The following is a 19482-nucleotide window of genomic DNA, read 5'->3' as shown; positions in this document are numbered from 1 at the left end:
AATGAAATGGAAGAGAAACAGTCAGTTGGACGCCTCACCGTCTCTTGAGCCCATGTGCTCTGATCCCAGCTGGCTGTGATGCGATGACATCATGTTCTGGTTACAGTAGGGGGCGCCGCTTCCACCTTAAGAACACACAGTGTTAATCATTCTTTATAATTGATATGAACAGAAAGACAGATTTTTTTTAAGAAAGGGTAAAATGAGTTCAGAGTCACCCTCTGGCGGAGGCATACTGCGATGTCCCATCATGCTGTGGGGTGGGGGTGCATGTGGCGGCCTCATGTACGGATCCATGCAGGGTCCAGGGGTCATGGTGGGGTTGTACATGTCTCTGCTGTCTGCTGACTGACCACTGGGGAGCGCCACACACGCAGATAACCTCTCACTGTATTGAGATCTTGCTGAGGGAGCCAGTCTGCACACACACAGAGTATATATTATTATTTTAGCATATTATTTGTTGACATATTAATTTCTCAAAAAAAAATAAAGTTTCCTTTGCGGGATTTGAGATCTGAAAACATTGCGGACCAGTTTTGGACAACGAAATAAAAACCTACATGCTGTATTTTGATTTTGTCGTTTGGGAGGACATAGGTCATAAGATCAGGAGGTTTGATCGCATCAATATATTCAAATGTTTAACGGAAAACACTTAAAGGGGTCATATATATACGTGTTTTTCTGTGTCTTTGGTGTGTTATAAGTTGCCCATGTATGTATTAGACACATAAAATTGCAAAGACTAAAGTGACAGAACAAAAGATGTATTCTATCTAAAAGCGAATGCTCATCCAGACCTGCCTGAAACACCTCGTATAACCACACCCCCATAAATATACGTCAGTTCATGGTATGATTTGACTTAGACCGCCCAAATGTATGTGCAAGTGAGGTGGCCGTACCTATCAGTACAATTGAAGAGGAACCTGATGTTCCAAATATGGTAAGAGGAGTTACATTTCAATCACACGCTTGAAGGATTCGACCAATCACTACGCACTGGTTAACTGGCCAATCATCGCTTCAGTGAGAAGAGCTTTGTAAAAAATCTGCGCATTTCAGAGAGGCGGAGCAAAGAGGAGATACAGTGTTTTTGAACCTTAAATCATGTATACACATTGCATTACATCTAAAACGAACCATAATTTCTGCCGCGTCGTATGACCCCTTTAAAAGTGGAGAACATGTTCAGGTTTAATTGTAATGCATGGTTATGGCCACTAAGAGGCGCCACAACCTTTAGCTTTTCCACAAACCACATCTGAGGAAAGACTCAAGGCATACCAGTGGGAATCCCCAACATTCTTCTTCCTGTCTCTCTCTCTCTCTCTCTCTCTCTCTCTCCTTGTCTGACACTCTCTCTTTGATTCAAGATTTAAATAACTTGATCTCCGTCTATTTCTCTCATCTCTTCTTCATCGTCATCATATTTTGTGACGGTATCTCTGATGATTCACAACAGCGTGTGTGTTCGGCAGCAGTCTAATCTTCTCACACTAATCCAGCACGTCTCACTCGCTCTCTCCCCCGAACCTCTCTCTCTCTCTCTCTCACTATTTCTGATCACACTGTTGTTTCCATTACTTTTTTGTTGGATGAGAGTAACAATCGTTCACTGAAATGTTACTCGACCTTTTTTTGTCATTATTTACTCAACCTTTTCTTGTTAAAAACTCAATTTCTGCCGCCACCACACAAGAAATGAGTTTTAAAAGAATCAGAAAAGATTCAACAGAAACTATGGTTGATAAGTGAATAAACTTCGATATCTGGGTTTGTTCAGCACACACATCTCTGATACGGCTCCAGAAGATGTGGAATATCGTCGTATTAACGTTGCAGACACATTTATACATTTCTTGGCACATTTCGGTCCATAGATTTATTATGGTTGGATGGTAGAAGATATGTGGCAACGTTTAGGTAAAAGCAAGAGTGTCATAAACTGATTTAAAAGTTCCTCAAACCCAGCGAGGCTACAACGATGCGATTCGCTAGACAAAAATGCATTTTCCACCTTTGTTTTGGGGATGAAATGACTGAATAAAGTCTCTCTCTGAGGTAACCTGAGTCTGGTGTGGCCAGTCATGCGGAGAGTTTCTGCTCTCTGACCAGTAATAAGCAGCTGTCATAGGGAAAGTGGGCGAGAGACCGAGAGAATCCCAGAGAGAGAGAGAGAGCGAGCGAGGCTGACGCCGCTTCAACATGGGTGGCATTCAGCAGGAGGAGGAGGGCTGGGGGGAGGAGGAGCGAGCCAGGGGAGATTTCTGCATCAGCGAGAGGAGAACTGCCAAACTTACAGGCCTCGCTGTATCCCGACCGCGCTGTCAATGCGCCTCCATCATGACATCATTGTTTTTATGAAGAAGTCATGTTTGGAACGGAAAGGAGAGTCGAGAAGTCCCTGCTGATGCTCGAAAACCAAGTACCAAGATTTCTTTGTCTCACAAACCGTATGTTAAGCAACGACACTATTCGTGTGGCAGTAAATCAGTTGTGTTAATGTATTGGCTCTCACCCTCTGCTTGGTTGATGGGCAGTGTTGTCGTAGTGGTACAGCCCCTGGCGCGGCTGCATATCCACTAACATTGAGACGGGCACGGCTTGTACACCCACGGACCCCTGTGACAACAAATGTACACGTTACAAACCTGTTAATATAAAACACACACCAATGAGAACACATTTCATATGCTTCAAACCTTCCTATCCATTTTATCACCCAACATGAAAATTCTCTCATAATTTTTTCAGAGTTTCTTTCTTCTGCAAATCACAAAAGAAGATATTTTGAAGAACGTCAGTTACCAAACGATACTGAACTCAATTGTATGGACAAAACCGCTGAGACTTTCCTCAAAATATCTTCTTAGTGCTGCGCGGAAGAACTAGTCGTGCGCAGGTTTTGAACCACGCGGTGACAGAACTTTCATTTTGGATGAACTATCACTTTAAGAGTTTGAGTGTGATTTTAACTCATGTGCATGTGTGTGCATGTGTGTGTAGGTGTGGATCCGGTAACGTGTGCTAATGAGTTTCAGGCGCTAAATAGAGATCTATTATGAAGTCACAGCTGCCTGGTCCAATAAATACCAGGAGGGAGGTCTCTTACACACACACACGCACGCACGTGGACGCACATATGGACACACACCTGTCAGAATGCACATGGATTGACGGGACAAGAACTCAGAAACGACATGTCATTTAAAGTTATTGTGTGTTTGTGTGCGCCTGTATGTTGAATACACATTAACAGCAGGAATGATTAACGTATGTTATACAAAATCCTCTCTATTTGGCATTTGAGGCACTGAAGCAAACACATTTCATTTCAAAACAAATATTAAATTACTGTAATTACTTTGAATTGTAATTAGTTATGAGGGTCACAAATGGTTTAATATTTGTATACAACAATTTTTTGTATTAAAAAATAATTTTTATTATAAATTATTTAGAATTATTATTATAAGCAATTAGTCGGCGTAGACCAGAGTGCCCTTAAAGGGATAGTCCAACCAAAAATGAAAATTCAGCCATCATTTATTCACCTCAAGTTGTTCCAAACCTGTTTAAGTTATAACTTTGTTCTGTTGACCACAAATAAGGATATGGAAGAATGTTAGCAATTTACATTTTTAACGCACCATTGACTACCATAGTAGAAATTTGTAGAATGTCCTGTTGACAAAAAAAGAGGATATTTTCAAGAATTTAGGAAAGCAAACAGCTCTGGGACACCTTTGACTTCCATTAAACAGTTCCTCATAAATGTCATTTCAATATTATTCAAATATCTTTTTTTGTGTTCAGAAATGTATACAGGTTTGGAACAACAGTATGGAAAGTGACTCATGACAAAAAGTTTGGGTGGAATATCCCTTTAATTCTTATTAAAACTAACATACAACAGACAGTATTTTTAGATACTTTCTTACAAAAATAACATTACTACATTACCAAAGTTTAACCATAGTAACCACACATTTATCACCATTTCACTACAGTAACCATATAACTATCATTTTTGTAGAACAACGATTGTAAAACAAATGATGAACAATCCATTAAAATACTGGCCAATTGTTAATACTTCTACTATGGAAAAAAAACATTGTAATTTTCCTGAGAGAGTCTCAAAGTCCTGATTTTGTCCATTCTGACTTTAACATGTCTGTCTGTCTGTGATGGTTTGACTATAAATATTGCAGACAGACAGAAGGCTCGTAAATAGTGTTAAAGTCTCCGACACTCATCCGCAACAACTTTTTCACTCTCTCTCCCTTTTCTCTCGTTCTTGGCTCAGTGCTTTTCTCGCTCCGTCTCTCTTCCCAACCCCCAATCCCTCCGCCGTTCCCTCCCTCCCTGCCGGTCGAGGTGGGTGTTCTGGCTGTTATGACTTGGAGCGGATAATGGCAGCCCTAATGTAGCCAGCCGCTCCTGATGTGGCCCAAAGAGAGGAGAGAAAGGGCCGGGCTTGGGCTCGGGCCAAACGCTGCGAGATTCCACCTCTTTTTCCCCCGTCTCTCCCCACTTCTGCAGTGCTGTTGATTTTTTCTTCAATGGTGAACTTTGTTTTCCAATTTTGCCATTGTTTTTATAACCCGACTCATCCCTCAAACCACCCTAATGGAATTCCTCAGACTCAGATATTCGTCTCGTTTCGTTCGCTAGGCATCAAACTCAACCCGAGGGTCGAGGGAACACAAATGACTGCTGGACGTGACGTACGCAAGCAAAAGTATCAACAAGAACGCTGGTCAGTCATCAGTCCGATTTTTGCAGCTTTTGGGAGTCTGAATGCTCTGTTTGACGGATGCAACATTCTACATTGGGCATTCGTCCACCTGTTACCTAAACACAAAAATTTATTTTTAACACAGAATCAATAGCTAAAGGTGCATTGATATGTTTTGGCCGACTCTTTTATATTTAAAGTTGTTCTATTGTTATAGTCAAAGTGTGTGTTCACTGCGATCAAACTTGTGTCATTTGTGCCGCTAATGCAATGCTTTGCTTATTTTATAGAGAGAAGTAAAACACGTTTATAAAGGTACAATTTTAGGTACAATGTGTTAAATCAGCAGATGTTGTGATGGCAACCATGAACTGTTTCATGGAAACGTCGCTGAAAAAGGGCGTCCTCTTTTTTCCAACATCTGTTCCCAGCCTCTCTTTCCTAACCTTTACCTCTCTCTCTCTCTTTCTCACTCTCTCCAGACTGACCGCCCATCCTGTGCCGTCCATACCTGTGGTTTCCTGTAACCCCCACCCATCCCCGAAATCCTCACACCTCCATCAGCTCACGCTTGCTTGCCTTTCCACAAAACGTGTTTATAATTTATAACGTTATTAGCTACACATTCACATTCTTTTCATCTCTCTCTCGCTCTCTCTCTCTCTCTCTCTCTCTCTCACTCTCTGTTCTGTGTGTAGTTAATGTCTTCAGGCATTTACTGTATCAGGATATTAATGTGCAAAAGTCACAGACTTCTCTTTGAACTCTATATGAGGACTGCAAGAGTAACACGGGCTGGAAGGATGAAGCAGGAAAGCTGCTCCAGCAAAACGCTCACAGCTGGAACACAGCTGCACTGCAAACACACACACACGATTTAGAATCTTCGTGGGGACTTTTTACTTTTTTTACTTTTTACTTCACGCTTTTTATTTAAAGCTACAGTTTGTAAAAAACGGCACACAATCAAAACAACAACAATGCCGCAGCTTGATGACGCTGTGAAGGAGCGTGGAATGATGTTGCGTATAATTGTGGTCCATAAATAAGTGACTGCTCGAAACAAGCTAGTGGCTTGCTAGATGCATTTGTCACGGCACTGTTGTCACGTAGTTTCTAAGTCAGTAAATGCCGTAACAAGGATAACGCGGATATGGCGCAGTCGATATATTGACTTTTCAATAGTGGTATATTTGTCCACATAAAGTGCTGTAGTATACTTTAGTATTTACTATAGTACACCGCATGAAGAGTCCTAGATACTACAGTGTTTTTGAACCGTACTATTGTATACTATCAATTTACTACGGCGGTACTACAATTTTCTCTAGCAAATACTATAGTACACCACAGAACATTTTAATTTGATTGTTCAGGTTAAAGAGACTTTTATTTTGACTGTTCGTCGGGAAGATGCTTGAGTTTGAAACGAGTCATTTGTGCCGATAGCTTTGAAATGCTTGTGAAATAAACTTTCAGAGCAGCTCTGGAGATGAAGTTCACGTGTTCATATCCTCATACAGTGCAGACGCAGACAAATCCATGAGTATAATGCATGTAGCACGTTAAACTGTGTAGTTCATTCAGTCAGACACGCGGAACAGCCAGATGACGCATTTTAAAAAGAGCATTCCTCGTCCGCGAGTCCACGTTATATGGACTTCATGGCAGGCAGAAAACTCTCAAAATAGACTAAAACTAAGTCTTAGTTTTAAACGCACTTCACACAAACACGCAGCTCTGACAAAAGCCGTTGTCAAACTTGACTTTTCCCTCCATTGACTTCCATTTATACGCATGCGTCAGACCGGCAAACGCAAAGCCGTCCGACGAAAGTTTGCATTTCGCTGCATAGCAAAGTTGGGTAAACTCTGACCTGCAAAATCGCATCACGAATGATGAATCATGAGACCAAAAGAAGATCAAAACGTCACAGCGTGACCTCTTTGTACAGAATGGTAAAAATTTGGGAATCGCACCCTCCCATTTTCGTACCACCGTCCGAACGATCTTCGGTTTGCTCAAAGTCAAGTCTGACCACGGCTTTATGCCCCTGACAAAGTTTATCGCATGCGTGCTACACTGACTAATTTAATCTTAGCACAGAGCAATGTTTTCGTAGCATGTGTGACATATAAGTTTAATAATCAGATCACATCCCCAACTTAAAGAGAAAGTTTCTTCCCTAGAGTATAGGAGAACACACACAGGCACTTTCTCTATGACCACAGTCTCACACCATCTACAGCGACTCAGAATAGACTCTGAAACCTCGTAATAACCCCTGGACTTACCGTGACCACAAGGATTATGTGTAAAGTAGACAAAATAACCAGAATAATCACGGGTGGCCCAGCAGACCTGTGCGTACTTGTTGGGATTTGCTACTGTAATTCTTCTCCCACTTAAAAAACACGGTAGTGAATTTTGACATTTTCTTTCAAAGAAAAGATCCCGTTTTATACAAAAAGTATACTTAAACGTTTCATGGTGTACAAAAGATACCACATTGATGTCAATGTAGCATACAACGTACCATGGATTGACATCCGGTACCATCACTGCAGTTTTTAAAAGTGGAGCAGGAATACGAGAGAAGCTCTGATGAAGCTAGAAAGAGAACAAGAGGAACATGAATTCCAGCGGAACACTCCCTTTTTTCTGAAGACAGAAATCACAAGAGACCTTTAGATTTTTAAGCTAGTGTGACAGCGTTCAGGGCATCCTCACACGCACAATGGACGTGATGCGGGCTGAGATCATGTTTCTGTCTGCTTTAGGACCGATGCAGTTTAAAATTCACATTCGTAAAGGTGCAGCGAGTAATTTTTCATTTATTGGCCAAGCTTACATCGCGTATGCTGGGATACAAGGGTGTGGAAAGAGCAGGGTCAGTTTCGCAATAAATGCTATTCATTAACCACAAGCACAATCCTAAAATCACTTTTTATTGTCTCAGTTATTTCTCCTAGACATCAATGAGATTAAAAAGGAGAGCAAATGGAAACTGTTGCTTAAAGGGACACTTCACCCAAAAATGGAAATTCTGTCATCATTTACTCGTTTCAAATGTGTGTAAATTTCTTGGTTCTGATGAACACAGAGAAATATATTTGGAAGAATGCTTTTAACCAGAGAGATCTCAACACTCGTTGACTTCCATAGTAGGAAAATTTACATTATCATTTTTTTGTTCTGTTGAACACAAAAGAAGATTGTTTGAAGAATGTAGGACAGCAAACTGTTCTGGGACACATTTGACTACCATTGTTTTTTTCCTACTATGGGAGTCAATGGGTGTTGAGATCTGTTTGGTTATAAGCATTCTTCCAAATATCTTTCTCTGTGTTCATCAGAACAAAGACATTTATATACATTTGGAACAACTCGAAGGTGAATAAATGATGACATAATTTTCATTTTTGTCTCAACTGCGACTCAACTCAGTAATTTATCCTGAGAAAAACAGTAAATTGTTTTCTTTATAAGAGTTTCGGGAGAGATCTCAATCATGAGCTCAGATTCGTCATGTCAATATGATTAAAGATCTCAATGTGAACTCAAACATTTCTCATCAGATTCACCCAAATCCAGATTATTTTAACTCTACAACCTTTCTGTTTTCATTTCTCCTGATTTTTGGAGAAAGATCCGAGACTGAGTAGATTCTGAAACAAACTCCATCAGATCTATGAAATGTTTCTATCCAATGTGAAGATCCACAGATTTTAAAGAGTGACTATTACAATGTCCTTAAAATAACCTATGTAATGTTGCAGTGTATGAATGTAAGCAGTCTGCCAAGTTGTAACACCGAAAATAAACGAATAACAAAGTTCTTGGCTTGGGAAAAAAGGAGTCGACTCTGAATCACGCGAACGAGTCGTCTGTCGTTCTAATTTCAGTTCCAGGTCAGATTTGAGTCACTCCGTGTAACGCCCACTTATGTTCCATTTGCGACACTGCACGCGGTAGACAAATCACAGCAGACTAGACCATCTGACCAATCACATCAGAGTTGGCTGATAGAAAGGAGGGGATTAGACAGATGAATCGCCGAACAAATCATTTGAGAGTCAGTCAAGAAGTTTGTGAAATAATAATAGCCCAATTAGAAAATAAAGTGTTTTTACACCTTGTATGTATGTTAACTTGTTGTTGGACACTACATAAACCAAAGTAGGACTTAAAAAAACTAAAAATATTTACTCTTTAAAGCATGTACATAGTTTCAGTGGTTACTGTAGATCTATACGTGCAGCTCAACACATTGTGTGGTCCTTCTAGGTCGAATCTGATTCATTGCACTGGGATAAAGTCACAGACACTGTTTACACGCATGTCTAAATCATTAGTGAGAACGGCTGCGCTGTGGACCTGTGCATTGTTAATGCCAGAACACTGGACTCCAGCCCGAGCCATTCTCTGTTCAGTTATGTAACATTATGGATCATAATTCTGGATCATTTGCTGACATGAATCTGGATTTGAGTGAATTTGAATAACAAACGTTTGAGTTCAAATTGGGATCTTCAATAATATTAAAGGAGCACACTCCTCTCTACAGCGATGCCGTAGTAGAACCATTCAGCCAAAAGTTCTCTGAAGAACCATATCTTTCTTACTTTTTTATAACCTGAAGAACCTTTATTCGCTACAAAGAACCTTTTGTGAAACAGAAAGGTTCTTTTGATGTTAAAGGTACTTTTTGGAACCGAAAGGTTCTTCAATGCACATTTTAAAGCACCTTTTTAAAGAGTGTAGTTCACTTCAGAATTTGCCTACTATTGACTTTCCATAGTCATTATTTCCCTACTATGGAAAGCCAATGGGGGCAAATATTGAAATGAAATCCTCCGTGACTTTTTAGAGATTTCAAACAATTTTATGATAAATATCTGAGACGCACAATGCAAAAAGTTTGCATTCTCTACCCTTTTAAATATCATTTAATTCTAAGAGAACTTTATTGAGATATTAAACAGATCTTGTCTGCGATTTTTCTTTCTTACGTAAAAGGAACAACTATGAAAGAATGAGCGATGGTCAACAGCAACGGTCTTTTTCTCTCCAAACTTCACCTGTTGCATTCAGGCTGTGAAATGCTTTTGTTTTCTCATTTTACGATTCCCAATAGCTCTAAAACAACAAATAATGGGATTAACTTATTTTTGTGTGTTCATTTGCGCAAGATTTTGCACACAGTTTTTTTTAAGTAAACTCTACATCTAAAAAAAACTGTGTGCAAAAATTATGCAAATAACACACAAAAATTAAGTAAATCCTATTAGTTGTTTTTTCAGTGTACCCACTCCACCATCACATAGAGAGAGAAAACCATCCACATCGACTGCGTCATCAAGAGCCATTTACATCACTACACTAACAAATGAGCCCATCAACTCACTGAGAAAGAGAGAAATGAGAAGTAAATGAGTTGAAGTTGCTCTCGGTCTTCGAAAGCAGAGGGCCGTACCGCGGTATTCCTCTGTGTGTGTGTGTGTGGCCCGAGCGTGAGCCAAACATCGCTCAGAAATGCTGAACGTCAAATGATTCAATGATCAAATTACACACACACACAAGCTGCCAGACAAACTTCAACAGCCAATGCTTGATAACAGCTTAACAACTCCTTCATAAAGAGTTTCAGAAACAGATTTAACACAGTAAAGCCGCTACGCAAGTAAAACAAACATCATTCTTGGGCAGCAACACCAATTTGCTAGTACAGACGTCAACATTTTGTAACACATTGCAACTGATCGTCCACACCCCAAGTCCAGTTTGAAATGCTAACACAACTTACATTTACTTTAATACTTAATGTTTAAAAAGTACAAAAATCTGTAGCACACAATAGCAGTGTTTAGCCATAAGTCAATTCAACACTTAAAAAAAAACTGCTTCAAAAGGTTCTTTGATGCGATATTAGTTACAACATAATTCCCATAGTTCTCTTTGTTTTATTTTATTAGTTTGATAAATCTATCATTATTCTAAAATGTGGAAAAAATATGAACACATAAGTGAGTAAGTGTCCAGAAACTGTTGACCGATAGTGTACATATTTATATTTTTGCAGTGGTTTATACATTATACTACGCACAACTCAACTTGTATATGGCTTAATCACTTTCTATGTATTTTTCTACGTTTCTTGGGTTATGTGCATGTTTCTAAACACCAAGAGCTCCTGACACTCCTGAAATTCCAATCCTATTAAACACATGAATAACATAAACACATATTTTACATTTCTGTATTTAATCACGTGTTATTTCGCAATATTTTATTTCATTTTATCATGCTTCATGAACTTTTTGAGCCGCCCCAGACAGACAGAAAGCGAGAGAAAGAGCGATGAAAACTTCCAGCACACAACATGGAAAAAATCTAGGAGCAAGAAGTTTGTGCGTGTGTGAGAGAGTTTGACTGTGTGTGGCATTCAGACGCCCTCCAGCTCCATCACTGCACTCGCAGAACGAATGAAAAACAAAGACAGAGGGAGGAGACGTTCGCTGCTGTTGTGTTTTGAGTCTTGTACTCATTGTTTTATCTAGAGAAGCGTCATTAAAGTGTTACTGTCTCAATGGCTAAACCAAATGTGACATCTCGCTGGCTTAAATTTTTAAGTACAGTCAACTTGCCTTTACAAGTCATTAACATAGCATATTTAACTCTTTCCCCGCCAGCCTTTAAAAAAAAAGTTGCCAGTCTGCGCCAGCGTTTTTTAAAATTTTTACCAAACTTTAATGTATCACAGTGCGAACACGTGTTTTTCTGTGTCTTTGGTGTGCTTATAAGTTGTCCATGCATCTATTAGACACGTAAAATAAAAAAATGTAAGCGTCGTAACAACAGATGCATTCTATCTAAAAGCGAATGCTCACCCAGACCTGGCTGAAACGCCTCGTGTAACTACACCCCCACAAATTTACGTCAGTTCGTGGTATGAGTTGACTAAGACCGGCAAAATGTATACGTAAGTCAGTACTGTCAGTACAATTACATTGGAACCTGATGTTCCAAACATGGTAAGATGCGTTACATTTCCGTCACACGCTTGCAGACTGGTTAACTGGCCAATCATAGCAGACCTCACTTTTCAGAGCGATGAGCTGTGTAAAAATTCTGCATGTTTCAGAGAGGAGATACAAACATGCACGATTTGTGGAAATACAGCATTTTTAACCTTGAATCGTGTATACACATTGCATAACACCTAAAAAAACGATAATATTCATTTTAGCTGCGTCATATGACTCCTTAAACATTGTTAATTGTATTAGCTAACATGAAATATATATAGTGTTAAGCATGTATTTTTTTGTAATGCTAGTTAATTTTGAATTAAGCTCCAACTTTTGATAAAAAAATTATTAGTAAATGCTCAAATGAACATGAACTAAGATAAATAAATGCTGTAGAAATATTATTAATGGTTAAAGGGAATGCATTAACTAACGTTATCAAATACAACCATACTGAAGTGTAACCTACTACAAGAAAATTTAATTTCGACCATTTTACGATAAAATCCATAAAGCCAAAAAGGTGGTGTACAATCTAAGTATAATGTTTATGACAAATGTCTGCAATATGACCGTCCTGGTATAGACTGTTTCAAAGCAACTACATAAACTGACGTTACTGCTCCTGCACGTGTTTGTGGATGGAGCTTAATAGTATTAATTTAATTTATACTGCAATACCAAGCTCAACCTGTAGATGCCCCATATGTTTTCTTTAAATGTGACAAAGTTACACGACCCCTTCAACAAATTGTTTATTTAATAAGATTAACATTCAACAAATCGTTTATTCAATACAATTATTACACAATAAATGAATCATATAAAACAATAATAATATAAATTAAATATTAATATATCATTAGCCACTAGTCAGACCAATAACACAAGTTAACTTCTGTCCATGCAGGTGCGTCCGATGAAACCGTCTTTATTCGTCACCGTCCAAAATCGTTTTCTCGTTTTCGTTAAGTGCTCAAATGACATTCTTGATATAAGAAATAGTGAAGGACACAGCAAGGACTTATAGATAGCAGAGACAAATGTAAATAAAATGCAGAAATATAAAAATAAACGGCAGTATAAAGCTAGATGTTTAAATGTGGATAAATGATGTTGATACACTAGATGACGTTTTGTGCATTTTCTGAAGAACGTTTGGGTGTTTACCAATACAAAACTGACTAGCACAACAGCAGGGTGTTGCTATGCTGTTGCTAAACTAAAGTGTTTCAAGTGCTGCTAGGGTTGCTAGGGTGATTCTAGACTGTTGTTTACTGGAGGCGACCCCCAATCCTCCGATATTCTGTTTTGTGAATTTGGCTCTGGTTTATATATTATACTCAAACAACAAAAAAGACATGCGATTACCCACAAAAGTAGGTAAACTTGCAAAAGTCTTTTAAGTAAACGAAAGAATCAAAATCTGAGGATAATTCAGACTACAATAGGTTATATTTCATAAGGTTATATCTGCAATTCCGCAGGTACTTCACACAGACTGCTGCACATTGTTTGTCACCTACGGTGTTCTCATGAACGTCGGGCTTTATTGACCAAATTAAAGAGGGTCAAGCCACAAAAACAGGCCGCTGGCACCTGATCCAAACCTCTCTGTGGGTCATCAGCTACTTCCTTATTCATTACAACACAAAGAACGAGTCTCTGCGCTCACTTTTCTCTTTGTCGATCTCTCTGGATCTCACAGTAACTCAGAACTGAAGAACAGTGAAGTGGTGAGGAGGTTAAACTCTCTCCTACCTGAGGAGGCTCAAACATTTCTAGTTAAGAGCAGAGGGAGGCGGGTGAGAGAGGAAAAGCTCTCATGTCGCTGAGAGTCGGCCGGCTGTAGGGCTCTTGGGAAGTTTGTCTTGTAATTGAGTAAATTGTTGACCTCCTGTTCAAACTGCCCGAGATACTTGGAGGGAAAAGCCTTCTGAATAATAAATGCCCATCTCTCTCTCTTTCTCCATCCCAGTATCCCGGGCTCGGGCCGCCCCTCCTCTCTCCGGCGATTGTGCCGCCAGTCAAAGGCTGTGATTTAGGGGGGAGCCGTACAACCTTTTCACTTTCTCTCTTCTGCTTGTGCATTCTCTCTATTTCATTACGTCCTTTGTTTGCACCGTGAGATGAATTCTAATCATCCACCCCTCCTGCCCCGGCTTACTGCCCTCCCCCAGTCACCCTGTGAGTTCACTTCTTATCTTCACACTGTACATCCCTCTTTATCTGTCTGTTTCTCTATCCGTCATCTTTCTCGATCATACGCACGCCCACCGTCCTCAATCGAGAGGACCTCACAAGAAATGCTTCAAATTTAAACTATTTTACTTTAATAAACAAATAACTATTTTTGACATTTTGTGGAGAAATTTAACATGTTAGCAGGTAGCATTTAAAGTTTCTCTCGCACCTCCAGCCTTTAGAATATCAGGGTTTGAGCTGCTTTACTTACACACGTAGCTTCATAGCGGCCCAGCGGAGAAGAAGAAGATGCTTACAATAATCTTCTACTTCTGTTTGCTCTGAGGCTTTACATTTCGGCCCCATTGTGTGGTTTCTTTCAGAGATCAGGGCTGTAAATGGATCTCACATACAATCTAATTCAAATGCTGACAGCGGCTTGATATTCATCTGTAAATAAACACAAGTTTTCGCCCTTTTCTGATGCCGAGTAATATGAAATAGTAACACCTAAAAAAAAGCTGGGTCATGCTAAGATTTTATAAACATATTTGATAGGACATCTATATAAAAATGCAGGAATCTGAAATTGAAAACACTAATTTAAATTTCCCTACAATGTGTAGAAATAAAGAATGAAACTTAAAAAAAAAGGAAAAATGAACATGGTGGAGCCCCAGCGCTGCTGACCATCTAAAAATAGAAAAATATCTGTAAATATTTGTACAAAATGCAGTGTTTTGCAACCAGCGATGTCTTCGAAAGTAACATTTTTGCAGTCGTACCACAAAAAGAAAACCTTCTGTGGTGATCTAGAGCTAGTTCATCTCTACCCGTTTACAAACGTGCCATTAGTGTTCTTGAATCAGCTGTAACATTGTATACCATAACCACATTTACACGCAACATGTCTAGAACAGTAACATTTCCAGCATTTTGAGTCTGATGCTCGGATATAACTAACATCTGACCCGGGGTCAGGTTCGAAGAGATTGGAGGGTCTAGTTCTTTAATTCTCTCGTGAAGTGTTTGTTGGGAAATCCTGAGTAAATCAAGTGTTTGCTCACGCTTTGTGAGCTGCACATTTTATGGACTTCCACTGTTGACAATCGCTTCACTTCTGTTGGCTTCGCACAAGCAGGATAACGCTGTGCAAATATGCCCGCGAACACGCGCTACACAACCTCTCTCACACACACGTGTGTGTCAATGCCCGAACGACAGGCTCATGGCTACTTTTGTTACTGTATTCACTAATGGAGACAAAATGCCCTAAAGAGAACCGGCAAAGCACACAAAATGTTAGTCCTAGACTGATGTGTTATTTTACCAATGCATGGCCATTTTCAGATTATTTTAGCCAATAAACTTTTAACTGAACCAATTAACAGAAGGTCCTCACAATATTTCCATAACATACTGAAAGTCAATGCCATATTAGCAAAGCGAATGTTTTCAAATATTTTTAAAAGACTGGAGCCCGGTTTGGGATTAAATCTGGACTATGCCTCAGTTCATTTAGGCTTTTAAAGTCGCTTTTGTTAAATGCCTTAGAAACAACATTACCGATGTGCATCATGAGACAAAACAATGGCACCGACATATTTTAAGCAAGATTTTTTCAGTTAAGACAGCTCAAAATTCCTTTAGTCTGGGACTAGCCTTAAGCTTGTCTGTGGAACCTGGTCTGGGTGTTTTTAACCCATGGTTGGGTAAAATACGGGGGAACCCAACTTTTTGGGTTGACATTAATCTAGACAATAAATAGCTGACCCGATTAAGGGCTGATACAACCCCACTTTTGGATTGAAACAACCCGGGATCATTTATAACCCAACGATTGGGTTTGTCCATGTTCTACTCAACCACAGGTTAAAAAAGCAGCATATTTGAGAAGAGCAGTTTTCTTAACCATGGTTGAGTAGAAAATGGGCAAACCCCACTGTTGGTTCCAAATTTGACCAAACTATTGCTTTTAAAACTACCCAGAATACATTTCACATGGATACATTTCATATCCTATCAGCACTTGGGGTTCCCCTACACTTAACCTCAAAATTTTCCTTTTAGTAAATGAAGGTGTTGAGTGGGGGCGTGGCCCACCCGCAGAGGCGCGCCAGGTGTGTACGCATGTGCCTGTTGAGTAGATTGGTAAGTGTTGCGGTGGGCGGGTTTGGAGCGGTGGGTCATTAGTAGGTCTTTGACCCCGACTGCAGGTCTGATCCTGAGCACATTCACATTAATGCAGGAGATCATGAGTCCCAGCAGGACCTTTGGGACGGTAACAATAGACCTCCTCCAGAGCCCAACACTTAATACCAGTGTTCCCATTTCACACGTCATTTCAAAGCCATATCCACCCCCCAATCCTCCTCTGTCCGTCCTCAGGCCTGTCTATCTCGCTGTCTGCAGAACCCTGTCTTTGTGTATTGGGTAACAAACAGACGCAACACAGCCACTGTAACCGCTTCCTCCTCACACCAGGAGTGTGCGAGCGTGTGTGTATGGTCAGCGCTAAATGAGTCATTAGCATGTGAAGGTAAAACAGAAGGCCTGTTAATGACGGCTTTCTAGTGACAGAGTGAAAGTGTGGGAAGATTCCCATACGAGTACACCCACAACAAAGTCATCTCACCTGCTTTCCGAAAGAAAAAAGTTCCCAAGGACAAGGCGTTTTCAACAGTTCTGTCCAGTCTCGTTCCACCTGGAGAACGGAAAGTACAGCTCAACCTCAGGGCTCTGCGGTCACTCTCAGGCCAGATGTGACGCTGAAAGCTCTATTGAACCTGTGTTCTGAAAGCTGGCACACTGAGAAGATGTGCAAGAACCATCTTGAGTCAACTGAAAACTGACGTCCATTAGGCATGGGCCAAATAACGGTTTCATGGTATACAAAGGTTTGAAAGAGTCAATGTTTCAAAACCACTCAAATTTAGGTATGACTCAACTCAACTCAACTCAACTTTATTTATATAGCGCTTTTTACAATTTTCATTGTTACATTGTATGAGCTGTGTTTACACAAAAATACACAATTAAGTCATGTAATGCAATGTTTGATGTTTAGGCCTAATACAGTCCTGCTCACCATTATTGGCACCCTTGGTAAATATGAGCAAAGAAGGCTGTAAAATAAATCTGCATTGTTTCTCCATTTGATCTTTTATTTAAAAAATCTACAATATTCCAACATTTCATTGAAGGAAAACAATTTGAAGTGGGGGGAATATCACATCGAGAAAAACTAAATTCTTCCATATATGTTGGCCACAATAACTGGCAACCTTGTATTTAATTCACCTTGCAACATTAATTTATAAGAAAGTCAGTTCAGAGTACATAAAGTAGTATTATTTACTGAACAAAGTATTACAAATGCGAGAATTATACATTAAAGCGCGGATTTTAAAGTTACACTTTTGAACAATATCCACTATTGCACATACATGTATTTAGTTTAACTACATCAGAAGTAACTGTAATTAAATTTAAAGGAAAAAGAGTAATCCCTTACTTTACTTTTTAAAGGGAGTAGTAATAAAATTACAGTAACTTATTACTAAGTAACTAGTTACACGCAACACTGGTCAACAGCATCAGTTTATAAAGAGAAATGTAATATTTTTGTTAAATAAATAATAATGCGCTGTTTAGTAGAACTCAAAAAGTAACCTTTACAAATGTTTTCTGACTCTTAATATGAGTTGGTAAGATGGTGTTATCTAAGATGTCATCACAAAATGCACAACAACAGATTTCCAAAGTCTAGACGACAACAGCAGAAGATATCCAACCAGAAAAACTCTGAACCCTGAAGCCAAAAGGGACATTAGCATTTTAACAGGAGGACTAGTGGCTTGTATAAGCCTGTCTTAGCAAGCACACGCACACATACACACACACACACACACACACACCTCTGGGCTGCTGACTGGTTGCTAGACAATGTGGCTGGTTATGTGGATTGTACAAAGACTCTTGGATGCGTGTAAAGCTGAAGGGCTCAGAGTTGGACGGTCGTCTCTCTGGACTCTTCAAGTCTCACTTCACACTGTTAAATAGGTCTCACTGTTTACAGACAGACAGGACTGTGAATTATACATCCATCAGAGCCGTCTTGAAACCCTCTTCAACGGAAGAGTGAAGACAACTATCTAGTTGACTTGTCTTTGTTTGTGTGTGTATGGGAGTGTGTGATATGTAATAGAAGTCTAAATGTCTGAAAAAAAGAATTAGGACAAAATTTGCACCATAGTATTATCAGGGAACCCAAAAAAAACGTGTCTGCCTATCTGCACTGAAAGGCACGAATGGTAATATAAGAAATAGTGCACAAATTACAGCAAAACTGTTTGAAATCCTAAACCTTGTTTTAAACCCTCAGATGTCCAGTGTGGTCTTAGACCTCTGAACTGTATGTGGACTGGATGTGTGCCCGAAGAGTCTCAAGGACTTGTGTGTTTGTGTGTGTGACGCCGCGGTAAACCACACGGCTCAGAGGTTTCACAAACTCTCCATCACTAGCTTGAGGGATTCCCAACCAAAGACGGACAAACAACAATAAATACCAGTAGTTAACCATCATTTTAACATCGTTATAGTGTATAAATGATCATCAAACATCTTAATGTCTCAGTTGTTTCTCTTTGACACAGAAAAGATCACACAAAGAGCAAACAGATATATTTGCTTTTCTAAAGACACACATGTATATCTTAAAGAGTAAATATGTTGATGTTTTTAAGGTTCTACTTTGGTTTATTGAGTGTCCAACAACAAGTTAACGTACACATAAACTTTAATTTTCTAATAATAGGCAGATATTTTTACTTTACTTCTTGACTGACTCTCAAATGATTCGTTCAGCGATTCATCTGTCAAATCCCGTCTTTCTGTCAGCCAACTCTGATCTGATTGGTCAGATGGTCTATTCTGCTGTGATTGGTCTACCGCGTGCAGTGTCGCAAATGGAACATAGGTGGGCGTTACACGGAGTGACTCAAATCTGACCCGAAACTGAGAGTAGAACGACAGACGACTCGTTCACATGATTCAGAGTCGACTCCTTTTTCCCAAACCAAGAACTTTGTTATTCATTCACTTTCGGCATTACAACTTGACAGACTGCTTACATTCACACACAGCATGAAATGTAATTTTAAGGTTATTGTAATAGTTACTCTTCAAATCTGAGACCAAAAAAAATATATAATTGTTCATCAATTTCTTCCACGACCAGCGACCTGAGCTGTGCAATCTGCGTTAATCAAATAGCACTGTACTCTTTTTTTACATGTTATTTGAGCAAACGATCTTCCTTTGGGAAATAATTAAGTGAGGGTTTTACTATACAAAGAAAAGTATTTTAGGAAACAAACACAAGACATGACAGACTAGTTGTGTTTATAGATCAGTATATTTGTTAACAAAGTGCTATACTGCTGGTTTTTATTACGGTTTGGCTGAACGCTACCGATGAAATCCCGTCTCTACTGACAGGGTTTCTTTAAACCCAGATCT

General features: G+C 39.5%; 1 protein-coding gene across 1 annotated transcript in view; it reads right to left on the bottom strand.

The window, feature by feature from the left end:
- Positions 1-19482, bottom strand: part of gli1 (GLI family zinc finger 1) — a 38348-nt gene that overhangs the window by 7914 nt on the left and 10952 nt on the right. Inside the window, exons 2-4 of the mRNA XM_056750994.1 lie at positions 2525-2628; positions 219-418; positions 39-125 (exon numbers count right to left, since the gene is read on the bottom strand). Coding sequence (XP_056606972.1) covers positions 39-125; positions 219-418; positions 2525-2595 — 358 coding nt within the window. The 5' untranslated portion in view covers positions 2596-2628. The remainder of the gene's footprint in view (positions 1-38; positions 126-218; positions 419-2524; positions 2629-19482) is intronic.

This window comes from Triplophysa dalaica, chromosome 6 (genome assembly GCF_015846415.1).
Source record: "Triplophysa dalaica isolate WHDGS20190420 chromosome 6, ASM1584641v1, whole genome shotgun sequence".
Classification (NCBI taxonomy): Eukaryota; Metazoa; Chordata; class Actinopteri; order Cypriniformes; family Nemacheilidae; genus Triplophysa; species Triplophysa dalaica.
This window is presented reverse-complemented; position numbering and strand designations above follow the sequence as displayed.